The sequence below is a fragment of the Protopterus annectens genome, chromosome 1.part2 (genome assembly GCF_019279795.1).
Source record: "Protopterus annectens isolate FY-2018-M chromosome 1.part2, PAN1.0, whole genome shotgun sequence".
NCBI lineage: Eukaryota > Metazoa > Chordata > Ceratodontiformes > Protopteridae > Protopterus > Protopterus annectens.
In genome coordinates this window covers 998,398,532-998,414,936 of record NC_056727.1, presented here as the reverse complement: position 1 = coordinate 998,414,936, position 16,405 = coordinate 998,398,532, and the positions used below count along the sequence as shown (strand labels likewise).

Sequence of the window (16,405 nt, the reverse complement as noted above, 5' to 3'; positions counted from 1 at the left end):
GGTTGCTACTGACATGTGCTGACAGCAACACGCACTTCCCTAGTATGGACTCCCATGTACCCACACATGCTTGGCCATGCACTACACATAGCTGGGTGACACATTACACAAGACATACCATACCTACACTACCCTCGGCATGCACCATACCTCCATGTGTCTGTGCTATACCTACGGACATCCCCCCTCTGGTTGATGAACATATATGCTTCGCGGCCCTGCTAGCCACGCCCTGGACACACACCCATCGCAGCATACATGGTACATGTGCTCAACGGCCGGTACTACCGACGTCTGCTGACGGGGGTAGTTAATGGCATGGCACCCCGGCAGCCGGACAGTATACATGACTATGCTGACACATATCACAGTGCACTTCCGCTCCATGTACGCACTGGTAGGGACCATGCTATTCCACACAGAGACATGGTGGTACTGGCCTTTTCACAGACGCCACGGTGGTATTCATGTTCCATGCACATGTGCTGTATGGGCGCATGTGCAGGCTGTTGCACGGTGGGTATGTTCAAATGTGTGTGGTGCATCACTTGACAGTCATGGTGGGTCCTCGTGGTCCATCACATACTCCACAGCTAGCTACCTACACATGACCGCCGTACATTGCAGTGTGGGCCCTCACGCAGTGTGGTGGTATGTCTGTGTTGTTTGGCTACATCCACATTCAATGTAGCATACAACAGTCACCCAGGCATTGCCAACAGAGATGTTGTTGTCAACATGCCAGCCAATGGAATACCTACCAATAATACACACTCTCACTCACTACAGGGTTCCAATCCATAGATGGACATCGCATTGTCTCTGTGGACACATACATGGTACTGCCATGCACACGTTATGTCCTAGGACACTGTCCCAATGTCACCTCCAATCTCCCTAGCTGTTATATCCCGCCAACCTGGTTGTTATGTGTCTCTGCAGCAGCCCACTGAATTAACTGCTAGCCCATTCATGGACGTTGTGTACCTTGACCACCACACCACCGCATCTATCACACTACACATGGGTGGTAGTGCATTGCACGTGTGGGACTGCATTCGTGCACCCATGACTGGACCATTCGGTATGGCACTGGGGCACATCCTCACATCCATGCTTCACACACTCATTGACGACCTCCATGCCTTTACTGGCACCCTTGTTGGGCCTCTGTGTGCCACAGCACACCACATCCACATGCTGGCCACCTGTCATACCATTGCATGGGTGGTTGGTGTGGTACAGAGGGTAACAGATCAGACATTATCCCCACATTGCCCTTCAGCACCATTCCACATTCTGGTATTGGCAATGTACACATCCACCATCACATCATACCCTGTGTCTCAGGATGTTAGGCTATGTGACTCCTGGACAGGTCACACAGTGGTGCAAGCATATCATGCTACCTACGACATGTCAGGTACATGTGGCATTACACAGTCCTCAGTCATGTGGCCCCTCATGTTCACTATTTGCTTACATACACAACATGCTGTCACGGAGTAATGTCCATGCCTACATATCCCACGTCTACATACCTGGCAGCATTCTAGCTCCACCAGCTCATACTGCTAACAACCATACAGGTGTCAGTGTGGCAGATATATCGTGTAGATGTCATTGCGTCAGATACATCACACATGGTGCATACACATCACCTTTGCATAGCGACAGTCATCCACTGGGTATCACATGGATACTGTCCCTATACATGCATATCACATTGTACATGGTTGCTGTACACACACATGCCCCACATGGTGCTGTGGTTACCATATTCCACTGTGGCGTGGGTACACATCTGCAGGGCCACACATATCTAGACTATGTGTGTTGCTGGGACATTGGTAGCCTTTGTACTTGTGCCATACACACATCTACACACGGGCAGGGTTACAATAACACATTCGTGGTGTACCTTCCACAATGGCTACAACTTTACATGTCATGGTATAGTCATGCCATGATGTATACCAGGCTCAGACAGTTTACATATGCAGATGACAGACGGGGAACACATCTGTACTCATCTGCATACCACTTACACAGGGGTGTCATCTACTCTGCCATGGGCCATGTCCTCCGCATTACTGATGCATGTAGTACTCCTACATGGTGTTTGCAGTGGGCGGGGTGAATGAAGCACTCCTGCATATGTGCACACATGCCACATTGCTTAGCCTGGGCTTCTGTGTTACATCCGCAGACTAGACACACACCATGCTGTTGAACATAGGTCCTGTGCACATCCCACAGGGACACACTGTGGCACTGGTCAGGTGATAGCTCCCTTGCTGATAGGGTGACACATACACATGGGACCACCACAGCGGCAGTACTGTGTAGACATGCAGTTGACATCCACCTTTGCTGTTCAGTGGACACTACCATGGGGGGGTGACACTACTGTGTACATTGCACATGTGTTTACACATGGACCTGCCAGACGTCATTGTTGCACACATTGCACCTGCTACAGATCGTTTGGACATGGTTACTTGCTGTTCCTTCCATTTCGGGTGGCTATTCTGCTACTACTCTGTCCCATATGTGCAGGCCATACATATCCTGTTAATGTACATAACACTAGGCCATACCTCCATCATGCATGCTATGCCTGTGATACTGTGTATAATGTCTGAACATATCCATCATGATAGCTTTACATTACACATACTTGACATAGTCACCCCTACTGCGAGGCATACGTGCACGTCGTGCACACATTACGTATGACATCAACGATATCTGCCCATACACATGTGTGCTGTGACACTATACATACATGTCCTATCCCCTGCTGTGGCACTTCATTGTTGAACATCCACTGCCAGCATCAGCGTGGGTGGTGGCATTGTTCTGTGTTTTAAATCCCTATGGCAGCCCTTGGGTTATCCCGGCTGTGTACATGATGTCCCACTGCTGTGCACACGGTGTCCACAGTCGTTGGTATGCTCAGCGGGTTAGCACTACATAACCACCTTTCACCACTCTCTGCTTTATGGACAGGTATCTTTACTTACAAACACCGTTCACATACAGTGCAGATTTGTCATACATATCATGCGTTACACACCAGTACATCTCGTGGGTTCTACATACCTTTCCTGTGTTGCTTTACCTATTCTGTTAGTCTCGCTAGTTACAAGTAAACGGCTCGTGTGAGCATAAAGTATTTGTTCGGTATGAACATACGGTTTGAATATCCTGGGAGTCTTCCTTATATCCATCGTCACCTGCGGCATGTGGGTTCATCACACCAATAGCTGTTCCTCGGTGTGTACTTATGCGCATATCACCTGTGCATCTCCTCCATTAAACGTGCGCGTCGGAACTAGGGCATGGTTCATTCCTCGTCTGGGCGTTGGTTATTTGCACTACCTTCGTGGGGATGGTATGTATTGTGTTATGTTGTGTGTGACTGCAACCGCTATGTGTGGCGTCAGGTACATTTCGCTGTGGTGTTAGCCATGGATTGTGTGTGTTGGGTATGGTATTATGTTCGACATGTGGGTGTCCGTGTCCTGGAGGCGTCTGTCGATGGCGTTTTGCATTCTGATGTGTAACATAGCTCTTGTATTCCTGTACACAACGGATGCAGGTATGCATCCGCTGCTGATAGTGTTTCCCACGCAAGATGTTGCGGGTATGCCGCTGTCATTGACTGCCTGTATGTTTTTGCTGCTATTTCGGCTTGTATCCCTTTGATATGTGCGATGGGGTATATCGGCGGCTGTGGGTCTTGCATTTGTACATACACGGTATGCTTGTGTGTGCTCCATCCCTGCCTGGGGAGCTGCAAGTTACCTGTCTGTTGTTCTAGGAGTGTAGGTTTTGTTGATGTCGTCTGGTGTCGGTACCGCCTGCTTGTGTGCTTCCTGCATGCATTCCTCCGTCACATCGGTAGTATATCTGCGGCTGTTCGTACGTGCCGACTATCCCTTGGCATTTTGTCAGGGATATTTATGGTCATTGTGGTCCTGTACTTGGGACGGCCTGTATGCCACCAGTTGCCACCTATTCGGGTGGCGATTGTTTGTTTAACACTCGTAGAACACACAGCGGTGTTTACAGGACGATACGTGTCCACGATCGGTGCCGGGGTAGCACATGCGTATTTCCGCGGTACATAACTATTGCTGCGTAACGTTGCCGATGTATCGTGTTGAAATTAACATATCGGCGCCATACATACGGTCATGGTTTGTACATGCGTCCTTTGCATCTCATGTTGGCTATACTCCTGTGGTACATTCTGGGACATTTTCGCTTTGCATCGTTTTACGTCGCCACGCGCCTAGCCAGTGAGGAGCTCTCAGTACTACTTTGTGGGTACTGCTGTACATACGCCTGTGGTTCCTATACTGTATGCCTACACATGTTATTCCACTCCGCCTGTCACATGTCACCTACATACACATTTTACAGTGGCACACACATTACACTCACAGCGGAACACGACACCCTCACCTCACACATACACATACTGCCGCTTCGAGGGACGGTTGCACACAGTACCTACGTTGACCACATCGCCGGCGGCGGTGTCTACCTCCGCCCTCATATCCTAAGAATATTACCCGCACATGTCCTGTTACTGTATCGTGGCCTGGCGATCATCCCGACTCGCGAATATGCATTTAGGTGGGTTGACCTTTCCATGGGTGGCGTTCCCTGCTCTGTCCACCCTCCCGGATAGTCGGGTTGTCGTTCACTATGTTTGCTATGTAGAGATTTCGCGTCTTACTTTTCTGTAACCTTGCATCCCTGTGATTCCCTGTTTAACCTGTTGTACTTTATATCTGTGTATGTGTACATATATTTCTACGTGTGTAATGATATCTATCTCCATATCTGTGTATGCACACATGTACATATGTAGACACCTTGCGCCGAACGTGGCAGCATACGGCTACGCCGTCTGCTGTCGGACCCGCGTGCGGTTGAGGTGTTGGCGTTCCATGCTCCGCTGGCTGTTGGGTGTGCAGTGTTTGGGTGCTACCTATGTTGGAGTTACACATGGGACCGCCCATACAGTACACATTACGGGCGGCCATGTTTGTGTGCCGTCCATTTCACTGTGTGTGCAGGTAGGGAGGTGTCAGTCCATGGGGCCTACGCTGTCAGAGTATGTGCTATACGTTCCCTCTTTGCCAAGGCATAGGCATATTGGGTACGCCTCAGTCTGCCTACTGGGGCTGGCACAGTGTGTTCATGGCTCTGAACGCCCTGTGCCTGTGCTTGCCTTGGCAGTTGTGGCGGGCTTGGTGGCCCTACACCATTATGTCCCTGCAGCAGCTGTTTCCGCAGGATCATATTATGTAGCATAGCACATACTATGAATATGTGGGCACATGTGCCTGGAGAGTACTGCAAGGCTCCACCGGATGTATCCAAGCACCGGAACCGTGATTTCAACATCCCAAACACACGCTGTATGATTATTCTGGTTTGTGCGTGTGCCTCATTATGGCGTTCTTGCATGTGTGTGTGTGCATTTCTGATGGGTGTCATCATCCACGGCTCCAGTGCGTAGCCAGCATCCCCCACAAGGTGACCTTGTGTGATGTCCCCCCTGGCGAATACCTGATACAGCTGTGAAGCATGCCAGATATGGGAGTTGTGGTAGCTTCCAGGGCTGCCAGCACATACATCCATGATAATGCCCTGCGCATTGCACACGACCTGGCAATTGATGGAGGGGAATCCCTTGCGGTTTATATAGCATCTACCCTGCTCCCCGGGTGGTGACTTGATTTCTATGTGCGTACAGTCTATCGCACCCAGTACCTCCGGGTATTGTGCCACACGGTGGAAGTGGCGCATATTGCTAGCCAACTCCTCCTGAGATCTGGGGAAGTATATATACTCATGGGCATGTCGTAACATGGTATCCAGAAACTGGTGTAGTACCCTGGATGCTGATGCCTGTGAGATGCCCATTATATCCCCGGTTGGCCTTTGAAAGGTACCTGTTGCCAGTATTCGCAAGCTTACACATACCTTTGTGTCCACTGGGATGGGCTCCCCTCTGTTGTCTCTTGTTCTCAAGCTTGGCCGGCACAGCTCCACTATTTGCTGTAACGTGTCCCTGTCCACCCTGTAACGCTCTACTATTTCCAGGTCTTGCAGCCCCTGGTAGGTCACCCTTGGTCTGAACACTCTCCTTCTCCTCTGAGGCCTATGGTAGTTGTCGGCACCCTCCTCCGCAACTCCGTCTGTCTCTAACACATGCCGATGCATCACGGCCACGGCAGCACCCAACATATACATTTTAAAAGTTCCCCGTGTGTTTACACCGTAAGGCGCAGCGTTTGGGAATATGCGCTGTGTGTTGTGTGCATTCCCACTTTATAGTGTTGTGCTGTACACCCGGTGATGTCATTGGGTGTGTCTGTGCTGCCGTATCTGTGGGTTATCTTCCGTGTTTTACCGTTGGCACTGCAACGCTGTTGCCTTTGGTGTTACATTACACTTGCCTGCATTGGTTTAGCTTTACACCTTACTTTACTGTTTCTGCACGTTGCACCTACTATTTCCTGGAGTGCATCCTGCAGGCACATGGCATCTCATGCATTTTGTCTGCCGCCGCCGTTATACTAACTCTCTACTTGGCTGTGCTGTATCGGTTCTTCGCTTTTTGCAATTCTGCAACATCCACTACTTTCTTTGCATTCATATGCCTCCCCTTTCCCGTTTTGCGGGATTCTGCATGCAGAGTTGTCAGCTGCCACCGATTGCCTTTCGTGGGTTGATTGGTGTTAATTGCTCATTACGACTCCAATTACACTGCTTCTGCATTTCCTCATATTCTCCGCATCACCTTCCTGTATCCGTGGTTGTTGACGGGGCGGCCGTCACATGACTGGGTTGGGGAACGTAGTCATCCTCGTGCACATGCATCTGTGCGCGCATTGTGTACTCTCAGCGCATCTATTTCCTCACACGCCGGTCCTGATGCTGTGATGTGCATTGTACAGCCCATGTTTGCTGGGCTCCAATGTGCTTCCTCCTACAGTGGCACACCCCTCTGCGATTGACATGTATTCCTCTAGGCCACTCCTCGGTGTATTACCGCTGCGCCGTTTGGTGCAGCCTTACGCCGGCGGGGTTTTGCGATTCAGTATTATCTGCCTCATTTGCATGGCATTGACTACTAATACATGGTTACGGCGCCGGACACCGCCGCCACTCCTTGGTAACCCTTGGGCTGTGGTTGTGGCTTTCCATGCATACTATGGTGTATTGTGGCTGTGATGCTGATGTGTCTTATACTGCTCTTTTATGACATTGTCATATTATTTCATTGTTCCTCACCTTCCGCGGACATGTCCTGGGGTTCTGCTGTGGTTTTTGCGTACATACCATTTATGTCGTTATTTACATTTTCTGAATGTTTTCTTTTGACATTCTCGGTGTCTTTCCCCATTGCCATGTTGCACCAGTATGACACCTGACGTTGGCAGCCTTCCGTTACTCCTATGTCATGTTTGGATATATGTAAACCGTTTTTTTTGGTTTACATTGCCGTGCTGTTATGCTACGCCTGCGCCACTTCGTGAATCGCTACTTGCCTTCATTTGCATGGTGCAACACCGCACATGGGGTGTTTAACATACCTACGCCGGAGGCGGCGCAACTCAGGCGTACGCTGGTGATGCACGTGGGATTGGATCGTACCTGAATCGCTCGGCGGCCATGTCTGGCGTTGTGGCGCCTACGCCATGCGTGCGCCTGGCGCAAGGTTCATGAATCCCGGGGAGTGTCTTATACTTATTGCATTTTTCTTTATTATGATTTACCATTTCAATGTTTAGCAGTGTTAACTGTGCACAGCTCATCCTATAAATTCTGTAATTCAGTGAAAATATATTAACAATCAGAAATTGTGTGGAATATCTGTTTTGAATCCTACCGGTACTTTTTTTGCTTGTTCAGATGATTTACACAGTCCTAAAGTAAAAATTCAGGGGATCTTTTCAGATATTCAAGTCATAATTGATTAAAAATTAATTATCTTAAGCTCAAAACATTTTTTGTATGAACTAGTGTAAGGTCCTTTTTGTGCAACTTATTCCATTAAACAGTTTATATGTCTGTCTGTGCAACTTTCATTAAAATGTTTACGACAGTTAATATGTCATGCAAACAATTACTAGCTTTAGCTAACCTCCGAGTTGGTGTATATAAATTTGGGGAGGGAGGTTCCCCTCCACATTGATGGGTGAAGGGGCTGCTTGCCCACTGAAAACATTTTTTAAAGGAAAACTGTGATGTTTGACATATGCTTTTCTCTTGTATTTTCATTTATTTTAATTCTGGGGCTCACATTTGAAAGTCTCAGAATTACAACAAGAAGTCCACCTGCTGACTCTTCCTGTAAACCATGGTAATCTCCTGTATCATGTAAAGCAGTTTCTCATAGGGGTCCTGCAAATAGGGCCTGCTAAGACAGTAGTTTCCCCACTTTGAGACTTAATAGTTGAATTGGTCATATGTAAACAATGTTTTTTTTCATTTCCACAATGACAGGATAACCCTTTGCACCAATTGCATTTAAAGCACGTGGTGTTGACAGAAGTCTCCTTAAATCAGACCAGTAACCTGCATGCATGTCTTGGATGTTTTTAGGCAACTGAACATTTCAAGTTAAAAGTCTGAAAAAGTGAGAAAATCTGGTGAATTATTCATTGCCTTTGTAAAGGGTAGGGAAGGTAGTCCATTTCAAAACATAACTTCTTAAATGGCTATCTTACTGTGTCCCTTTCTGCTGTTTCTTTCATGGCAAAGCTGTACTAGGGGAGATGAGAGTCTATTCTGCAAGAGCAACAGTAGCCACTATAACTTTCCTTGGGGTGGAGTCTGTGCTTAGGCTGTTTAGGAAGCAGCTGCCTGCTTGTCTCTCCATACCTTCTCCAAGCACTGCAACTCTGGCATCTCTAGAGCCAGGGCAAGATTTACTGTGGCCACCCTTCAAGGACTGTTGCAAATCATACCTGAACAGGGGCAGCTACCCTGTGGTCCATATGGTTTGGGAATCTTCCCAGAAGTCACAGTACTGCAGCATTAAATATGATGAACATAGTGCAAATGTGTAGAGCCTTAAGATAATTGTAAATGTTTGAGCATGTTCACTGTTGCAGATATTTCCCACCAGCTGCCTCTGTTTCCAACCTGTTGCCATCCTCAGGTTAGTTGCTTTATTTGCACCTTTCTTTTCTCCCAAACCTACAGTCCCCCCCAAAGGTTTTCATAGTGCACGGAGAAGGAGCTCCTGAAATTCCGTGTTTTTGCTGTACCTAGGAGCATTTCCCCCTGGGCAGCTATTGCATTGGCTTCTACAAGACCCCTGCTGTTATGGCAGTAAAGAACAAATGGTGGTATGGGTGGACATCCATTTTGGTACCACAGTCTGCTCCGGTATTTGTGGAGGATGTCCACCCCATTGAGAGGGACAAGGACGAAAAGCTTTGGGAGTTGTGCTGAATACCTGTCCTTCTATAGAAGCCCCAAAAGTTGGCAATACTGCAACAGTGAACATATACAAATGTCTACAGTTGTGGAAAGCTCCTACAGAGCTGTACTGTCTTCATGGTCTCATCATAATGGTCTGAGCCCTTTCTATTCCCGTTTTGGTTGGTTTTATTAATATTCATATCATGGGCCTGTCTTCCTTCTAAGTGGATGGCAGTCAAGAATTGAAGGGGAGTGCCAATGTTCGCTTTATGGAGTTTCCAGTGTTGACTAAAGTATGTTGATAAAAGAAAAAAGAGGAGGGTTTAGTTAGAAAACTTTTGAATGTTCAGGGGGTGCAGGAGTCAAGAAGAGTGCATTAGTGCCACAAACCTTTTGATTTCAGTCCATGAATATTTGGAGTCACTATATGTGCTTACATAACTTCTTGTCTTTGTATCGTCTTGTAACAAAACGAGGAGCAAATGTTTTTGTTTAATTTTTTAGGTCAGGAAGAAGAGTGTTGCTGCCAATGCTGCTGCAGTTATGCCAGCTCACAAACGACCCCGAATAGAAAAGGCATCCATAAATGGAAATCGTGGAAGGAGCATTTTCAGCTATCTTGAAAATTAGGACATATTTGTTATAAGGAAACAGATTTAACATTTGCTTTCCTCCTAGATTAAGAATGTGCAGTTGGGGGACAGCATTTTGAGTTGCTGATTTTGTGGTATTGTGCAGTATTGACCTATTACGAACAGCAAATGCGATGCTATTGATTTCTTAAGGAAATCATTCCTGTACTATAAGCTCAGTTGTGTTTTGAAGCTTTGCGCGTTTTTCCTTCTTACTTGACAGCAACATGGAGGTAAAGACTTGCACCATTGCTGTCCTGCCAAACTAAACACATCAGGAAATTCACTATTGCAGTCCAGTGGATATGGAGACATTTTTTAGTCTTGGATTTGCTCTGTTCCCTTACTTCTGGTATGTTCATATATGGAATATCTTGTTGCCATTATTTTTTCTCCGCACATTTTTCCTGCATTAAATTGCATGCACTTGAGAATGCCCCATGAAACCATTTTGTAAAATGTTCCATTGTTTGTTTCATTGTCTAGGCTAATGCATATCGTTTTTTTTTTCAGACTTTTTTTTTCAGTTTTAAATGAGATTAAATTATAAAGTTTTAATTGTATAGGGTGATACATTTTTAATATGGATAATTCTGAACAAGAATCATTACAGTGAAATGCTGTTAAAAGATTAAATGTACATCCCACCATAAGTAAAGTAGCATATACGAATAGCTTACTGGATAGTTGACATTTCCACTTGTGATATCCCCAACTGAACACTTTTCTGAATTTTGCCCCCCCCACCCCACCCCATGCTTTTGAAAAGGATATATAGCTACTGCCTGTGCACATCATTATGTCATTCACTAGCCTAAGTTTGTCCATCTGTTAGGCTATCAAATTTGATCTGTTACACAGTTCACATCTCAGTCCTTGCATTGGTTATAATAAGCTTTATATATTCAATGGTAAAAATGTTAAAGCTTTCAAATGAAAATTATTTAGATCATTCTCCAGGGTTCAAAGCAACACACCCTATACTGCCTGAGAAAGGAGCATGACACAACTGTATGTGCTTCAGCCAGGCCATTTCTAAGTGCTGAAGAGAGAACATTGAACTAGTGGCTGTTGAGGGTACTTGGTGCAGAAACTAGCAGGATGGTCCTGTCATGCTCTTAAGTTAGTGCCAAAGCAGTGAGAAAAAGTAAGGCAGTTACACACCACACTTCAGTCATAGCCACCTTCTGCATATGCTGCCCTATAGTCATCCATGCATTCCTACTCAATCAAGAGCAGCCTAAGGAGTCAGGCTTGCTTTCATCACTGGCCAAAAGGAAAACAGGATGTGCACCCCCAGTGTTGGGTTACATCAGGTGAATGCACTGATTTTTGCTTTTGAATAATCGTAGTATAACTGCATCAGTCCTCCTTAATACGTAGCTCTGAGAAAGCTGGTAGAATTCCCTGAATTTGAGATCAAAAGGCTGTGGAAAATACCATTTCAGTGGTTTCTTGGGCTTCTATATTTATGGCAATAGGCTTAAATGGCTTAGGTTCTCATTCTTTAAGCATGGGTTCCAGCAGGCCATTCAGGGCTCCTCCTTGTGGGGTGACTTTCTATTTGTTTAGGGTTCCTAGGACTTTGTCATTAACCTTTGATGAAGAAAACGGACATTGCCCAGAGTGGGAAGTCACTGTAAATCTCCCCAGACCCCTCATCTTCAAGGCCACCCTAGATTTTCAATAAGAAAGTCTGCTTTAGAATGAGGGAATAAGTGTTTGCCTTCCCATCTTTGCTGGCTAAATCTCCAAGGTGGGTAGATAATCTGGCGTAGCAGTTTCATTGCTGACTACCAAGCAGGGCTACCTCTGGGAAACTAGTTCATTAAGTTTTCCCTGCTTGAAAAACTGTTACTGGCTGCCTCTCAGAATTAGGCCCTGAGCCAGAAGGAGCTCCATTCAGAGGCCAGGCAGTTTCTGCAGTACTATGGGAGCAAGCCTGTGGCTTCACAGTGAAACTCTAGATCTTTTTCTTCCTTTGGAAAAAGCCAAAAGGTTCTTCTCATGACTTTTGTTTATTCCAGAGTTGGGAGACTGCCATTTTATCTTTGACCTTTACACAAGTCTGTATTCTGGCTATCTGAAGGTCACTATATTTCCACTTCTGCTGTAGGTGCCTTAGATGGTTGTGTTCGTCTCATAGCGTTCTTTTAGTTCTGTGTGGGTGGGCTTCACTTTCAGTACATGCTGGTGGTTGATTTATTCTCTACTCCTGTACTTAAGACTGTTAACCTGGTGGTGAAGGCTTTGCAGGAGAAGAACTTCATGTCTTCTTTACCTGGATAACTAGCTTCTGGTGCTCTTTTATTGACTGTTCTAGTAGCATTCTTGGTGTGGGTGCTCCTGTAGCTGCATATCCAAAGGGCATTCCTTAAATTTAGAGACTGCTCCAAGTATTCTTTTTGTCAGGGAAGAATGAGATGGTGTTTACGACCATTCACTTCTGACTCTAGTAAAAGGCAATGGGCTCTAACAGCCTAAATGAGGACTTTGATTCCAAATCTGTATTCACCTGCACCTCTTAAACCTTATGGAAGTCAGTCTTCCCATTTAACGTCGATTTTGCAGTGGGTCATGAGGCATTGGTGGTTATGAAACTGTCAGAGGCTAATAATTTTCTTTTCACGTCAGGCCCTTGCCACAAAGCTATACAGTGGTGGACTCTCCCTGGCTGCCTGAATGTTGACCTTCCGTTTTACATCTGAAGGTGTCACAGGTTTTAATGACGGACACTTCACCAATGAGTTGGGAAGGTGTGATTTTACATAAACAAGGCTGTATACAGTTTTTCCCTCTCTGCACCAAGACAGTGATGATCTAACATTGTCTCAAACTTGGGCATCAGCCTTACAGCTATTCACTTTCTAATGGAAGTTCTTGTGCTAACAAGTTCTCTAATTCAGAATCCCATCCCTATTTTGCAGCTGAATATTTGGGAATCCTAAGTGTTCAGAGTAATCTTGGAGGGAGGTATCCCAGAGATTGATTTATCCATACAGGATAACACTGTCCACCTCCTTTTTTTCTTTGGCTCTCCATTGCAAAGAGGGTTAAGATGGACTATGCCTTACATGTGCTGTGGCTGAAACTATTCATGGTAGATCTTTCCTCCCCATTATGGTTCCACACATCATTGCTAAATTGTAAAGAAAAAAAAACTTTATTACTCCTTGGCGGGTGAGAAGAGTTGTTTTGAGGCTGTCTTGCACTATTACAAGTTATCCCACTATAAACTAGTTAAATTACCCTCTGATGGAGGGCTGTTCAGATGTATCTTATGCTCCTTTCAGGTATTTCCAGTGGGAGTTTGAGGTTAGCCATCGAAAAGCCTCACTCATCATTTTTACCCTGCTTAGTTTTTTTCTGTCTAAGTAAGATATTACCCCCACTGCCTCATCAGTTTGAAGGTAATCCTGACATATCAAGCACCAGTGTGGCTTGGATCTGTTATTCTGTAATCATGTTTGAAATCTGTTTTGAGCTTCTTTGCATGTCATGATCTTTTGGAGGTCAGAACTATAATTCAATATTGGTTGAGCATGCTTTTCCTTAAGATTATTGCATTTATCACCACCATTAAATAATCATTCTTTCTTTGTACTTTAACTTCAAGATTGGAAGGTTTGGCCTTTCTACTTTTGAATCATATGGTCCAGTGGCTCTGAAGTTCATTCTTTGGAAAATGCTTGCAGGATTGCTAAACTGTTGGTCCCATATATTTAGAATAGCCCTGTCTGTGCTTTTACAATAACTGAAAATCCCTTAAGATTAACTCAGCCTTCTTCCCTGCAGTGTTGACAGAACTTTCCATAATTCTTTCACACCTGCCAATACTGCCAACAACAGTTGCCTTGAGCTATGTGGGTACATTTAAATGTGAAAAAAATTTCAGTTAAACAAATAAGCAGCTTCTTGCTTTACTATAAATTTGATCTATTCGGTCTGCCTAATCACAGCACTCAATACAGCTAATTCAGCCTCCAGTTATGCTGCATTGTAATAGCAGTATTGTGTGGTCTGTTTTTCAAGTGCTTTAGGCTCGAGTAGGTAAGCAGCCCACACAACTAGCACTGTAGGCATGAATTATTTAAAACTTTCCATTTTTATTCTAGGGACAAAATGCAAGGTAGTGTGAGGGTTTGGGAGAGAATGCACCTGCACCTTTGGTTGTACTTGAGGCAGATGCAAAAAGTAAAGAAAATGGACCATTTGTTAGTCTGCTTTTCTACAAGTCAGAGGAGGGGATTACAGTTGTCAAACAAACCTTTTCCAAGCAGATTAACTGAACTGTCTCCTTCTGAGCATCTAACCCTTCTTTGTAAAATGCTGCTGTTGCAGACTGGTCCACCATGGCTGTGGCTGCTTGTAATCCTTGAATTAAAATTGTATCCATAGCCAGTATTTGCACCACACTCAATTTTTGCAGGAAATGTTTTTGTTTAACCCATACTTCCAAAAGTCGTCCCATGTTGGGGCTTCAGGACTTTACCTTTGAGACTTTCCTTTTGGCCTTCCTTTTGTTCAGACCTCCATGTGAGATTTAAAATTTTTACTGTTTGAGACTGATCCCATCATTTACCCACTGCAAAAGGTCTTAAGAGACTCGTATAGTAGATCTGTACTCATCATACCATCCTCATTGCATGAACTTTTTCTCGATTCAGCATATACAGAGGGATTTTCTTGTGAGGCAGGCAGATGTGTAGTTCTGCATTCCTCTGTTTTGTTTTTCTCTTTGACTCTGCTGTCTTAATATGTTAGGGTCAAACTGTGCTAGGCATCCTTTCCAAGTCCAGAACATAACATACTCTGTCCAGAAAAAAAAGCACTTTTTTCATGCAGGAATCAAAGAAAATTCTAAATTTTGCCAAGTTGGGAGTGTCAAAAGAGTAAATACTAATAGTTTTCAATGACATGGGGCCTCCAGGCAGATCAGCTGATATGGTGAATCTACCGGATCTTAACCAGTTTGATTTGATATATTAACAGTATTTAAGCTAGCTAGATAAATGTTGTCATGTTACCAACCTTTGCATTTTTTCCATCTTATTCAAGTTTTTGTGTGAAAGCAGTTTTATCCCTTTATAGTGCCTTGATAAAGAATCCCAACCGGCAATCATTTTCAGTTTTCACAAAATAAATTGCAAAACTACTTTATTGCATTGAAACAGCAAACATTGTATATTGATTTGTATATAGATTGTTCTACATTTTATGTGGTTGTAAATTTTTATGTAAATTTTAAAGTGTATCTATGTTGTAAATTTTATAAATAAAATGTCAGTTTTTTTTCTTGGTGAATGGTTGTTACTACTGTGCTCATTTCTTTTTGACTTCTGATACAGTAGTTTTGTTTGCAAAAATGCTTTTATTTCTTACTTGTGACACTTGATTAGGTATATGGTATTAATTGATAGTGTCTGATGTAGAAGGTATTTTAACCAATGTAAGTTTGATCTTCCAAAATACAGTTTGTCAGACTTGAGCCATGTTTACTATTTGCAAGAGGTACAGCTAATTTGGTGTCTAGGAGTACTAAACTCTGTTTACATACTCACTGTTCTGATCTTACTGGATTGCATCAGGCAAAAGTGGAACATCCCCATCAAATGATGATGTTTCTCTGAATATGTTACTGAGGCAGTTTATATAGCTTATAGGGATGTAAAACCAGCATTGATTTGGTATTTCTTAGCTTGGCTAGTTTTTCTTCTATTAGTTTTCTGAGAGCCACCCATACCGACATTTATACCCATGCATTAATGTATGATAAAGGAGATATGACACCTCTGGGAGGTAAGGGATTTTTTTTTTGGTAGGCAACTCTAACCTATGATGGAGACTGAAAACTTCAGCCCAAGTTATGGAGAACACACCAGGTGGTCATCCTCAGACAAAAGTCTTCACTGATACTATTGTGCACCTATTGTGGAGCAGGACTTTGGGTAGGGCACAGCAAAAATCTGGAAGTACACATGGATGGCAGCTTTGAGTCTGACTCTGTACTCTAGCTTGATTAAATTGCTACAGTTTCCAGCTAGTAGGACTATGAATGAGTAAAGCAGAATGATGGAGATAGATGGTAATGGCAGACAGGAGCAGAAACATTGTTCAAAAACTGTTTCACTAGCAGTTAGGTGTTTTAATGTTTCATATTATGGCACTAGCATTTTTTTTTGCCTAGAATTCTTGCAAAACAATGGACAGTGGATCTAACATGGAGAATCCTTCATGATGTGTCCTTTGGTTGGGTTTTTCTCTTGCAGATGATCAGCATCCTTTTTTCTGGATGTTCCCATAATGTGAGGTCA

The 16,405-nt window shown here is 44.4% G+C and overlaps 1 protein-coding gene across 1 annotated transcript in view; it reads left to right on the top strand.

The window, feature by feature from the left end:
* CLSPN (claspin) overlaps positions 1-15,395 on the top strand; it is a 699,079-nt gene extending 683,684 nt beyond the window's left edge. The window contains exon 23 of the mRNA XM_044059962.1: positions 9,964-15,395. Coding sequence (XP_043915897.1) covers positions 9,964-10,089 — 126 coding nt within the window. The 3' untranslated portion in view covers positions 10,090-15,395. The remainder of the gene's footprint in view (positions 1-9,963) is intronic.
* Positions 15,396-16,405: the final 1,010 nt, after the last annotated feature.